Raw genomic sequence first — 13,769 nt, 5'->3', positions numbered from 1 at the left:
ATCATACCTTTTTACTGTACTTTTACGTAAGAGCCATTTTGACTGCAGAACTTTTTTCTTAATAAATGTAAACGTAATGAAGTGTGTTTGCACTGTTGTGTTCTTACTTTTACTTACATATATCATCTGATCACTTCATTCACCACTGTGGCAACACAAGACAAGCAGCAGTATCGGCTAAAATAATAACTAATAACACTTTTCTGCACAATGAGTACTTTTTCATGCTTAACCGAACAGTTCACTCCAAAATCAAAAAAAAAAAAAAAAAAAAGTCTTCTTATCTGCAGTGCTGTTTATCCATCTTTGGTGTGAGCTCTGGAGATACACCCACCAATTGTATCACTGCACAGAGGGAAGCGTGCATGTGCTCATGAACCAGAGGCTCATGGTTATGACACATCAGGCGTAAACATTAGTGGAGGAGCTGAGCTGCAAATTGGGCTCGCAGCATTGGCTAGCTATAGGCTAATCTCCATAAACTAGCAAAGTCAGACTAGGGTTAGCGAAGTAGATGCACTGATAGCAGCATCCAATTTTCAGATTTAGTGGAGAGGAGAATCTTCCAGCCATGTTAGGGGTCAGCAAAGATTTCCATCATTGTGCTTCACCCCTCTTGCGTTGGTCATTTTCCTTTTGTCTGCAGGATTAGCTTTCGCTAATATTTCTGCCGGGAGTGATTTTACTGAAAATGCAACCCAACAGAATCAGCCGCACTTAAGGCTTTTAAAATGATCAAATGATCTAATACAAACCCTCCTCAGAGAGGGGTCAGCAGCTGTTGACATCTCAGATGCATTTTGCGCATGTGTGTGATAAACATGTTGGAGTCATGCATTTGTACACTGTGTTCTGTACATTTTGTTCTATACCTCTGAAGCACAACACTGGAGTGACGCATTGTCCCCCCCTAGTGGCCAAGAAAGGTAGGCAAGGGTGATGAACAAAACTAAAAATAGATGCGCATGATGCACGCACATATGGACTCAAACGCACACATTTTTTCTCATTCAGTAAATATTAATGATGGAAATGAATCATCTGTCCAGGTGTCATTAACAATCATGCAGAAGACGCTCTGAGAAGCATAAACTGTACATTAATGAAAAGCTAATAATAGTGGAGCAGGGTCCTTTAATGTGCACAGTCTCTATTCTTCATCCCTGACAGTTTCTGGCACAAAAAGGTAAATTCGCTGACTGCTATGAGATAAAGGTACTGACCCACATTAACAGAGACCTTTGGACCAGGAGAATTCAAACAATGACGCAACTTTGCTGGATACTGTAAAACAAAAAAACAAAAAAAAAGTTTGACTGACCAACAGAGGACAATTATGGTGATAAATTGACAGTTTGCTGAACGTTGCCAAGAAACAAATGAAACTAAATCAAACAAAGTAGTGAAAAATCAGATAACTTCAGCAACTATGTGTACAAAGTATATTTTCAAACTGCAACAAAGCCTGTATGATCAGCAAAGTGCCTCAAGTCTCTTCTTTTTAAGCTTTAAATTTCATCTAAAGAAGGTGTTTGCTACAGCGGCACTTCTTCCCATTGTGTTTTTGTTGCTATAAATTAATCTAAATTATGACCTAGTTCCCTCTACTTTATGTCAACATTGGCAGATTGTTATGTGATGGTAAAATAATGCTAATAATCACTTCACATTTCAGATATTAGAGGGGACAGCTTCCTCACAATGTCCAAATCCAGATGTTCAACACCATGAAGGACTCTTGAGCCACCTTGTGGTAATCTAAGGTCACAACCTGTTACAGTATATATAACATGTTTCTCTTTAGTATTTGCTTTTTATCTGGAAAACATCCAGTGAAAATACCAGTAAAACTCAACGTAAGAGGCAACTGAAGCAGGATTCAAGAAATTAGACGATATATGGAGAATTCACTGGTCTTTATTAAGCATTGACACGACTGAGGTCACAGTGCAGTGCGGTGTTGTCGGTGTCACAATCAGCAGAGATTTAAAAATAGATTGAATTAATCAATGATTCATTAAAATTAGTACAGTGGGAATAATGATGATGATCAAGGGTAGAGAAGACCGTGTGTGATTAGAAGACAGACAGTCCATGATCATTGACACACTCTGAAAGTAAGTATACTCAAGTACTTAAATTTGATATACTTGCAGTTTACATTATTTTTTTTTAATTTCCTGCCTCTTTATACTTCTACATTTCAGAGGGAGATGTTTGCTAAAGTTATTTTAAACAAAGCATTTTTAAATAGTGAACAATGATGCACATCTTACAAAATGATGCGCTGTAATAAGACTAAACAGACTGTGACCTCTGGCGAGAGGTGAGATCATAATACGCAAATACTTCTACGGCCTTTAAATACAGGCTGAGTAAGACCATGATGTGTCATATTCATACCATACTTCCAGCTGTTTCTTCAGCATATGATATCTTACTATTGCCTTTACTTACTGCTTTTTGCACGTTTGGTGAGATGATGAATTGCATTTTGTTGTCTCAGTACTTGCACTCTGCAGTGACAGTAAAGTCGATCTAATGCATCAGCCTCAGCTGACTGTACACTGACTGTTGACTATTTCCAGATCAAATGCATAATTCTCTTAAACCTCACTGTTGTGCATGTTTACTTTCACAATAAATCCTTCACCGGCAAACATCTTCTGTTATATAGTGGTTTTATAGTCGATTTCTAGAAGTACGCATATGTATGTAGGTCATGAAAGAAGCCCTGCTTCCACCATAACAATCCACTGCCTTGGTGTGGTGTGTTAAATACTTGGGTGCGCCCTTTCCAGTCTGAAACATGAGCTGCTCTGGCCACAACCTAACTCTTCAAATAACCAGCATCCATCAGTCTGTTTGCATGGAAGTGTCATCCATAGACCTGCATTCATAATTCATGTTGATCTTATAGAGCTGCCCGGCCTGACAGCCTCAATACTGTCCGACTGTGTGGTAATCAAAACCTATAGGACAAGTTAGATCGAATTTCTCTGGTGTATAATCAAGATTTAAGCTCTACATATTTTTGTTTTCAGTAGGGGTTTTATATGTCATAACCATTGAATTGCAAGAGATAGTTAAGACATTTCAGTTAGTATTCAATCTAGTCGTTTCTTAGATGTCAGCATACGTGTTTGAGTGAATAAGCAAAACAGCGTGTATCTCTGTAGTCGGCTGTATTGTTGTGGGTGGCTAGTGAAACCCAATCAGTCATCAAAGCTTTATACATCTCTCTTTATCTACACGACACTCGCCGGCGCTCTCAGGTTGCCAAGCGACCAGTCTCAAAAAACCTTGCGGTGCACCTGACTCTGATTGGTGTTTGACTGATATGCATGAGCAGCCAATGAGAGCAGAGGGGGAGGACTTGTAAGGAAGTGGCCAGGTAACAGTGGATGATAATTGGGATGTTTGGTGAGATAAACCGCCATTAATAAACTGCAGGTGCGGAGTTAATTCACAGGGAATTACCCGTCAGGTTACAAGTAATTAAACAAAAACAAAAAAAAAAGAACTTCCTGCCTCTTAATTATCTGTCTGCTGAGGTGCATTAGGAGGAAAAGTTAAGACTCAGCTTTGATGGCTTTGATTAATTTGGAAGGAGGTTTTTATCTTCAGATATGAGAAAACATAAAGGCAACGAGCTGCCTTGAACAAATTATCCATCTGAACGCAAATATATCAGTACTGTGTGTGTGTGTGTGTGTGTGTGTGTGTGTGTGTGTGTGTGTGTGTGTGTGTGTGTGTGTGTGTGTGTGTGTGTGTGTGTGCGTTAGGTTTACAGGAGCCAGTCTGCCAACACTGGCTGACAATGGACCTCTGGCTCTGGGAAAGAGACTCCTCTGAAATATGCATAAGGAAATCTACACCTGTTTCCAGGTAACCAAGGCAGGGATTCTGAACCGTGACGCTGAGTTTAGTGTGTGTGTGCGTGTGTGAGTGCGCGTGTGTGTCTGTGTATGCACACCTGCGTGGGCGCATGCACGCACAGCGCAGCTCTCTAGCTTTACCTGTTCAGACACTCTGTGGGGACGAAAGCAGCTGTCAACCTCGTTGGCTTGACGAGACAGACATAATCTGACCAGGAGAAAGGCTATGACGCAGTGTGGCCCTCGGTGCTGAAGAGGGTCCCAGCGCCACCAAGCTACTGAGAACTTTACGCATGGAAACAGGTCACAGTTGGCCCAACTGAGACGAGCCCGAAGCTGGACGTGGAGACTTGGTGGAGGTCTTGTCCTGAGTGTTGAGTATCTATTTGTCCAAGTATGAATCCAATGTGGAAGGTGTATAAGAGCAAAGTGCTGAAGACGCTTAACCCTGAGTATGAGGAGGATGCTGCAGAAGAGGTACGGAATTTACAACTTTCTCCATCTTTGTTCCTCGTACTGATTCATTTGCATGTATTAAAGTGTCTGAGAGTTCACCTGGTTGCTGGTATTGAAATCATAAAGTCACCAGGTTTTGTTTGCCCATCATTTTTTATTCATCACACGTCAGATGAGCTCCTGAAGCTGTTTTGTTTTCTGTGCAAAAGGAACTTTAAGGCCTAAATAAACAAATAACAATAACAATAACAATACTTCCTCTTGCGTATTCGGCAACTCTGAGTCTGCCAACTGAAGTGTTAACTGATAAAATTGTGTTTGCTCATACTGGATGCAGTAATCTGGGATCGAGGTTCATTCACAGCAATAAAGCAGTTTGTAACTGGAGTAAGTACTGGACATCAAGGAAACGCTAGGAGGCATGTTAAGTGTTTTCATCAGCTCAAAGAAGCAGAGTACTACATTTAATTGAGGACTTTTGAAGGCACTCGTACTTTGCTTGAGTATTTTCATTTTATGCTGCTTTATACCTCTGCTCCGTTACATTTCAGAGGGATTTATCTTGCTTTTTGCTTCATTGCTCTTTTCTAAACACTATTATTACAAATTACTTTTCAGATTAAGATTTTACGATAGTTTATAAAACACAATCGTTTTGCCTGGTGATCCCCTCGCAGACATTTCCTCTTGTAACCTCACCAAATGGTTTCATTTGAATAATTGTTCGAGGCTCAAATAAACGTGTTAATTATTTCACAAAAAAGAAAAGAATGAGATAAAAGTCCAATAAATTAATATAAACTTTTTTGTTCTGTCCTGCACCATTTTCCTCTCCTAACCTCAGATTTATCTTGACCGATGGATTAAACCACCAAACTGTGTATAATTTAACTAAAACTAGCTCCACCTCCACCAGCCACACCAGTAAAATGCCAGTTACACATTGCTGCATCAGCAATAATTATTTATGGAGGACACTTTAACTTGTAATGGAGTATTTTACATTGCTGTGCTGGGACTTGAGTATCTGACCACCTCTTCCACCACTGGCTTTCATGGCCTCACTGCGACACCTGTACTCCATGCAGGGTTTGGTACCAACGAAACAAACACAGTCCTGGGCTGACCCAGATCTCTGGAAGGCCAAGAAACTCGATCCTGCACGGGAGCTTAACAAACGGATTAGTTGGCATTCCACTGACTGACTGACATGGGGGACATGACAGATAGCCAGGACCTTGGGGTGTACTCAGTCCAAACTGCAGTGCCAGAGCAGCTACAGGCACAACAGTGAATACTGTGTGTGTGTTCAGAGAGATAGTTTCCATTTAGATGGATGTGCACAGAGCTGCTATTTGAGTTGACACTGTTCCACACGTACGTGAAACAGGAGACACCTACAGTGTATGAACTCATATCACACACACTGATGTGGAAATATGCAAGTCATTGCATGAAGCAAACACTAATTATAAAAAAACACATCCTGAAGCATGAAAAGATAAGTTCAGAGTAAAAAAAAAAAAAAAGCATCATGTATTCTGCAGGTTGTAGTTTCCACAATGGGCACTAGATGGTGCACAAATCCTGTGCAGCTGTTTTAATGGCAGACAGCAGGTTGTACATAGATTCAGGACATGGCTGCACCCAGTTTGTCTTTTTTCTGCTGTTGCAGGTCACAGAGGTGGAGAATGATATGATGAGTCCAGTGCAGGAGGATGAGGGACCCACCGCTGTGTCCCAGCTGGCCAGGAAAGTATGTTGACACTGAGAGCTCTTACTTAATCTTTTATATTATGAAAAAGCATTAGAAGACATATACTTATTATAAAGTGGTCTCACAACTATTAAGTCACTGCACAGCCTCAGCGCTCTGTCAGTAAGGAGGAATATCATAATAAATGTTTAGAAAATAAACTACAAAAAGGAGTCTTCCTCTACTCTCTGAGCACTCTGACTGATGCTCTGAACCCACCGAACTGTGTGCCTTCTTTGACCTTTGACCCCATGTCTATGATTGTGTCCAGATGCAGGGGGCCGGGACTAAAAGCTGGAACAGACTATCAGCTATCTTCAACAAAGATGATGAACACCAGCTTCTTGAGGAGACCGAGAGCCCGCCAGTCGCCGACCAGTGAGTGGAAATCTTTCTCCTGCTGGTCGGGTGCCATTGTTGCAGCTTTTACCATCTGTGGGGTTTGTGTGGGTAAAATAAGGCTGGTTCCAGGAAATAAAGGGTATTTTTAAAGTGTCTGTGAGGTATGTATTGAGATCACAATTGTATTGAATTCGGGCCGTAATCAGATTGGACTTTTAATTAAATAGCACTTCAAGGAAGGCTGAATAATCCTGGAGATTAAAATAAACTTTGCAACTATAAACTGCAATGCTTAAGATTTGATTGGAGCAAACATTGGTTGAAGTGACGGGTCAAATTTAATAGACTTTCATAGACTAGACTTAACGCAGTAGTTTGACGTTTTAGTAGCTCTTCTGTCCTCAGTTAGATATGTCCATTAAATAAGAAGCTACCACCAGCACAATTTAGACATTTAAAGCTTTTTAATTCTCAATTTTAGTCCAGTTTTAACACAATTTAGACTGGATGCCAGATGCTACTAAGGTTGATTGAATACTTTGTCATCAGACTGGCTGCCAGTAATAGCCAGATTGTCCCACCACTCTCTCAGTCCACTTGCAGTAAAGCCGGAGGAGCCTCCTCGACCCACCAGGCGCTCAGGATTCTGGGATAGCTTTGCAACCAACTGGGCTGCCAAGAAGCAGGCAGAAGCCGCTGCAGCAAATGAGGCAGCAGCAGGCCAGGTTGAGGAGGGGGTGACGGGGGCCGGAGGAGAAGAGAGCCAGGACAGGCAGATCACTGAGGGAGAGGAGAGTGAAGGAGGAGGCGGAGGAGGAGGAGGTGGAGGAGGACGGGGCGGCAACAACAGCTTCTCCAAATACATCTCGCTGGGGGGAGGGAGCGGAGACAAGTGGAACTTTGTCACCAGCAAGCTGGCAGACCTGAAGACCAAGACCAACTAACTGCTAATGATGAAGGAATCTGGAGACAACACGATGAAGGGGTTGGATGTAGGAGTGTGGAGGAAGTTTAGGAGGAGGATATATTTTACACAGGATGTCCTAAACTATACAGCTATTGTAGACGTCCCTTTTTAGCACATTGTGAACTATTGAACTTATAAACGTCTGTTTAACACCACATTACAATGAGCTCAACAAGTTACAATAAACCTTCTCTTTTATTACCTTTACTTCCCCACGACCCTATTTCAGACCTAAATATTCTCAGGACGCAAATGGAGAATAGTCTTTAATATGTTTTTGTATTATATCTTTAATCCTATTAAATCTCACATGTCCCTTTGTGCACATCTGCACACACAAAGCACATAAATACAGCACAGGCTACTGCTTGAGTTTGCATCATTAAGGGGACTTCTACAATCGCTTGCTCTAAAAGAGAGATACTCTGACTGATAATTCTTATTCCTTGGAGATTAGGAGGCTGTAATATACATATCTGTGTAACAGGTGATCAGTATGTTCAGGTAAATGCAACAGATTTCTTACCTTCTCTAGTGTTGAACCTGATATGCTGCTTTGTAGGGGTTGTATGCTGATATCTTCTTTCCCAAAGGGCTTTTTAAACCACAAAAAGGGGCCTTCACACCTGTCAGCAAACATGATCTAATCTGGAGTTTAGCAAAAACTGGATTAAGAGATTAAAGGCAGCGATAGCTGGATTAGTCGAGGATTATCTCACTTAACCTGTTCAGAGGGCAGCGGATTTCAGTTAGGAGATTTGGCCATGTGACACTCCGATTACATAACACAAACATTTCTAAACCACTTTTTCTCCCCTCAGACATCAGGAGGGGGAAATGTGCTGCATGAAATATGAACGTGTGTGTGCGTCTGTGTGTGTGTGTGTGTGTGTGTGTGTGTGGCGACATAATGTCAGTCGCACCAACATGATGACTTCACCGACTTGAATTTTCTGATTGTGACTGAGACTGACACGTGCAAAGTGTGACTTTTTAAACATTCCTAATTTTGTGACATGAAAGAAATGAGGCTTTGATTGTCATTTTAACTCTGATTTTGCTTTTGTTTTGTTGTTTGTCTTATTCTGTTGTTTTGTTCTCTGGTATGATAAAATAAAGGCTGCTGCGATGAAACAAAGCCACAGCATGAATGAGCAAACGTCATCGTCATTTTTCTGCCACGCAGGATGAAAATCAGACAGAATCAATCCTTTAAAAAAAGTTAAAGACAGATTACGACAGTTTGACGCACCAGCAATGCAAATGTGGTTCTTTTATAAAAGATGTTTGAATAGTAAATTAGATCTTTTTTTATGTCAAACGATCAAATCAGACAAGAATTACTGACATGTCTGTAAGAGTGACACAGATTAATGGGCATCTGTCTTATATCCTGATCTCAAGCTTCATCCTATCAGTATGTGTTATTTTCTACCAAACACCAGGTTAGTTGATTCAGGTATTTATGGATGAATGAAGTATGTGTGTTTTATATGCAAAGCTAAATTAAAGTACAAAGATGTGGAGGTCAGGAGATGTTGATGCCCAGCAGGAGAGAGCTTCACCCGGAGAGCAGCCCTGTTGCCTGGTGCGCCGTCACAAGAGAACCACTCCAACATCAGGGTGCAGCAAAACCAAGTTCGCTTAATGAGTATGTTCCCGGAAAAAGCTCAGCTATGGCTGTTAATGTGTGGCCTTTTCAGTGCAACAGATCACACAGTGAATCCCAAAAAGCATAAATAGTAAACCGTGTTTCACATTTTTAATCATTTACATCAGAAAAACACACACATATATATGTTACCGTATGCTGGCATGGACCTTTGTTAGCTTCAGGCTGATCTACGTTGAGGTTTAGTTTGGGATTGTTTTGGGGGAAGCTCTGTCCAATGGGCCCTTCCCTTTGCTCCTTCTAAGTTTGGTCTTTTCACTATTGTCTGAGGTGTAATTTGGCTTTTTAATCCAAACTGAAAGTGTGACAAAATCAACAGAAATGTCAGGGCATGAGTTTAATCAGCGCTTCCTTTAACCAGCAGGGGGCTCCCTTTACCTTTTGATTGGAAATTGTCTCCCCTCTTCTTCTGTCTCTCCATCACACCCACTCTGGAGCCGTCACTTATAATGGAGTCAAAATTCAGGTCAAATTCCCTTGAATAACACTTAATGTTCCTCTCTGATATCTCTTTTCCTTCACCTCTTTCATTTCCTGTTTTTTCCCTGATCTACACCCATTTCCTCTGGTACTGTGCCATGTTTCCTCATATACAATACGGTTTCCTTTTTAATTTAGGGGCCTTTGTTGACGTTTCCACTTGAATTTGACGATACACCCTAATAAAAGGTGAAAATTACGTGAGCAAATGCACCCACAGCTCGAGTTCATGCTTTTTTTAGCTGACCAGCCTCTATTATTTCCATGTGCTTCCAGTGCCAGTCAGATTTCAGGCTGTCATGGTGGATCCTGTGAAAGTTGGTGAGTCTCAGTAGTTTTGTCCAGACCTCCACAGCTGTCAGTCTCAGTTTGAATCAGAGCAGATCTTCCCCTACTCATAACTCAGCGACATGTTCAGCTTTTAGGACATTTTTATGTAACTTACCCAGATTCTGTGTCGGAGACCATAAAACAAGCTTTAGACGTAAAATTATTCCAAAAAAGCAGATTTTCTTCAGGAGGGGTCATGAGAGCGACTTGTTTGAGTGAAAGCTGATGAAGGCTGCTGACTATTAGATGCTCGTGTGCAGAGCTGAGGTCCACATTGCAGTTTTATGACACCAAGTGAGCAACACTCAGTGGAAATGGAGTTTGTAGAGCATGAAAGCATCAGAAACTGAACAGTAATGGCTGGCAGTTTGTGCAGGGGGGTGCTTGGTGGGTGAGCACAGAGATAAAATTGGAGGGATGAGAAGTCTGTCATGTTTGGTTGAACTTAAAATGTGACTTTTGGGGCCTCTGAAATAGAGCTGCCTCTAATCATCAGTGGAAAATAATTTTTTATAGCGTAATTAATTCTACTTTTATTAAGTTATTCAGGGTAGCTGCCAAAGATGTAGATGATGTAAACAACACAATGGCATATTACCACCTGAAGTGTCTGAAGAGCCACTGTGAAGCTCAGTGTCAGTGGCTCCAGCCATCACCATGTTGTCAGCGTCTGAGTCCACCAAACCAGCAGCTTATCCAAAAATGGGCAAAGAGTTGTCATGAAAGGGGAAATTAGCTGTAGAGACTAAAACTGTTTTTCTGTTTGCCATTTTAATGTGGGGGTCTATGGGGACTGACTTGCTTTTGGAGCTGGCCTCAAGTGGCCATTTGAGGAACTTCAGTTTCTGACACTTCCTCCTTGGCTTCCTTTTTCAGAGGTTAGCGTCTGGCTGAGCAGTGGCCCATTTACACACACAGCTGACACAGAGCGACGCCTTTATTCATTTGGAGCCACATTTCCGACAACTGAATCTCCGACTGAACTGTCGGCAGTCGAGTTGCATTGTGGGTAATGTTGGACTAGGTTTCCACAAGCAGGATGAATATGTGGAAGAGGCATATATCTTTATTCTTTTTCTTTAAGCTATCCATCGTGAGTCCAGCAGTGTCCTCCTGCACACTGCAGAGCCGGCTGATGATGCTCTGTGGGCTCATCACTTTTCACATTACTCTCTCTACATTTGATTCACTGTTAGCATGAAATTATCTGTTAGTGCAGCTTTAAAGAGCAGCTCCAGCATGCTGATAATCAGTGAATCAAATAGCTTTCTGGATGGAGATTAACTTTGAGATTTTATGGATCTGTTCTGGATGCCTAATAACTTTCAGCCCTTTCACATTGATCACATGTGATCATGTTACAAAGAGCAGCCAAAGAGCTTCTCCAGCATGTTAAAGGTCACTTATCAGGGCGAAGGTGGGGTAATAATCAGCCTTTATTTTGTGTTTGATATTGTCAGTGTCTCCTCTCCTTGGAGGCTTAAATGCCTTCAGTACACCCCCTCAGGTGTTTTCAGTTTATCTGCCTGATTAGACCTCTTCTCAGCTGTGTTAAGCTGTGCTTGATTGGGATCTCCCTCACGGTGCAGCCTGAAATCTGCCAGGCCCCATTGCACATAGAATTGAAATGAAAGTGAATACACTGCATTAATTAGGCAGAAGCATTTCACTCTTGAAGCACACACAGGAGCACGTTTAGGCTTTAGAGTCAATGACAAACAGTCCTCTTTCCTGCATACATGCTCACGTCCTGCTGCCAAACTGTCCAACTCTTTTACATGTGAAGTCTTTTCAAACAGTGCGTTCAGTTTAGGCTCTCGGTGCAGCAAAAACATTCCCCCAGTCCATCTTACACGACAAACATCACTCAGACTCAGTGCTTTCTCTTTTCTGCTGATGAACAGCGATGACTAAACTGCTTCACACCTTCCTCTGGGTTCTGTTCCACATGCTGTAATTACTTCAAACAAAAGCAGCCCACAATGTTGTATGAGCCTGCTTTAATTGTTGCACACAGCCCACAATGCTTTTGCTTCTCTCCGCTGGCTCATCTGGACAGGAGTCGGTTAGAGAAGATAACAAGTTAAATCTGTTTTTATCCATGATTGTCTTCTGTGGTGGGATTACTTTTGTAATTATGATGATGCATGGCAATAATAAATGGTAATTATGGCAACAGGTTAATGCTGCAAAGATGTAGTGGCTCTGATTAGAGCTTTTATATCACATTTTTCAAGTTAAGTGCAAGCTTAAGATAAGTTTAGACAAGCTGAAATACGCAAGAAAATTAAAATTAGATTTGTTTTATACATAGATGCTTTCTTAATCCTCGGAGGGAAATTTGGTTATCCACAAAACTCATTTCTGTGTCGATTGGTATGCTGAAAAAAGAAAGAAAAAACATCACATGAGGTCAGTGGGACCATTTTAGAGACATAGTGCAGTTTGATGAATCTGGATCAAACTACCATATGATTATGTTGTAAGCTGATGTTGCGTTTCCAGCGTCTGTCTCTTTGTGACTCCTATTGGCCAACAAAAAACATAAATTATGCAGCCAAAATGAGCAGACTGTGCCAGGTTTGGGGAAGCTAGTCGTCAAGATTACAACTCAAGGTCTCAAGTTGTTAAGTTTATGAAATAGCATCAGTCAGAGAGAAACATGCATAAAACTCTGGCCCTGAGGTGCCGTCTGTCCGTCGTCAGAACCCCGGCTTGTTTTGTCTGTAAAATGTGAGATCAGAAGTTCGTTGGGGAGAAGATTTGCAGGTGAAATTACGGAACAGGGGCTGTAAAAGCAAACAGGAAAGGTGATATTTGACTTTAAACCTCACACACACGTTTCTTACATGAAAGCCAGACAGACATGTCTGGTAGCACTCAGGTATGACGACGCTGCGGCGAGCGTCTCAACAGACACGGTGACTCACTCACTCAAGCAGCCTTCCCATCTGGAAACCGACCTGCGGGTGCAAAGATGTACACAAAAACACAGTCTGAGGCTTTCCAGACAGCACAACTGCCACACCTGCTTTAAGCAAGGATGTGGCAACTAGTCTGAGGAAAACATGAACACACATATTCAGTGCAGGGAATGACACACTTTTCCATTGCTTTGTCCCCCCTCCAGCGCATATGATTTGAAATGTCCATGAAGGCGGAAAGACCTGACTTTTAAGCGTGTCCCTCCGTGAGCAGTGTACACAGACTCCCATTTTGAAGAGCAGGACAGTGATCCAAGAAACACAAACAACACAACCAAGCAGTTTTGTTCTTAACTCGCCCAGCTGACCTCAATTAAACCGAGCTTGTATTTCACCTGCTGAACACTAAAGCAGGAAGTGAGGATGGCATGGCACCAAATATTAAACAATATTTCCATATTATAGTCATACTTAAACATTATGTTACCCTAAAATTCAGACTTTGACTCAACCTGAGAAACAAATATTGCACATGTGCTCACATCTCCTCTCCCAGCAGATCTACAGTCAGGCTACAATACAACTGTTACATGTGATTATTATAAGATATACCTTTTCCTGTGGAGTTCTTGACTGCTATTAGTTCTTTGGAGCAATGATTTTAAGAAAAGGTTCTCATTTTGTTAGTAAGGAAATGTAGCAATGCGTCAGCAGCAAGTCAATGCAGACCAGCAAACACGGATGTGAAGAACATAGATTTCAAATTCTTCCAGAAATCAAATGTTTTATGAGGAAGGAAAGCCATCCATCCAACATTTTCATCCATCCATTTTCTATGCCACTTATCCCTTTCGGGGTTGCGGGGGGGCTGAAGCCTATCTCAGCTGTCAACGGGCGGGAGGCGGGGTACACCATGGACCGGTTGCCAGTCGATCGCAGGGCAACATATATACACAAACAACCA

At 41.7% G+C, this 13,769-nt stretch overlaps 1 protein-coding gene across 1 annotated transcript; it reads left to right on the top strand.

Annotated features, from left to right (window-relative positions):
• Positions 1 to 4,274: 4,274 nt before the first annotated feature.
• On the top strand, positions 4,275 to 7,376 carry LOC139334193 (uncharacterized protein C1orf232). The gene is made up of 4 exons (XM_070966952.1): positions 4,275 to 4,355; positions 6,010 to 6,090; positions 6,362 to 6,468; positions 7,025 to 7,376. Exons 1-4 carry the CDS (start codon positions 4,275 to 4,277, stop codon positions 7,374 to 7,376), a joined length of 621 nt encoding a protein of 206 aa, XP_070823053.1.
• The last annotated feature ends 6,393 nt before the right edge of the window (positions 7,377 to 13,769 follow it).

The sequence above is a fragment of the Chaetodon trifascialis genome, chromosome 7 (genome assembly GCF_039877785.1).
Source record: "Chaetodon trifascialis isolate fChaTrf1 chromosome 7, fChaTrf1.hap1, whole genome shotgun sequence".
NCBI lineage: Eukaryota > Metazoa > Chordata > Actinopteri > Chaetodontiformes > Chaetodontidae > Chaetodon > Chaetodon trifascialis.
The sequence above is the reverse complement of the archived record's forward strand: the minus strand, read 5'-3'. Positions and strand labels throughout refer to the sequence as shown.

Excerpts from the sequence above, each read along its gene's own strand:
- LOC139334193 (XM_070966952.1), top strand. The coding sequence starts at position 4,275 with ATGAATCCAATGTGGAAGGTGTATAAGAGCAAAGTGCTGAAGACGCTT. Across the intron at positions 6,091-6,361 it reads TGTCCCAGCTGGCCAGGAAA|ATGCAGGGGGCCGGGACTAA; the intron begins GTATGTTGACAC and ends GATTGTGTCCAG. Across the intron at positions 6,469-7,024 it reads AGCCCGCCAGTCGCCGACCA|TCCACTTGCAGTAAAGCCGG; the intron begins GTGAGTGGAAAT and ends CCACTCTCTCAG.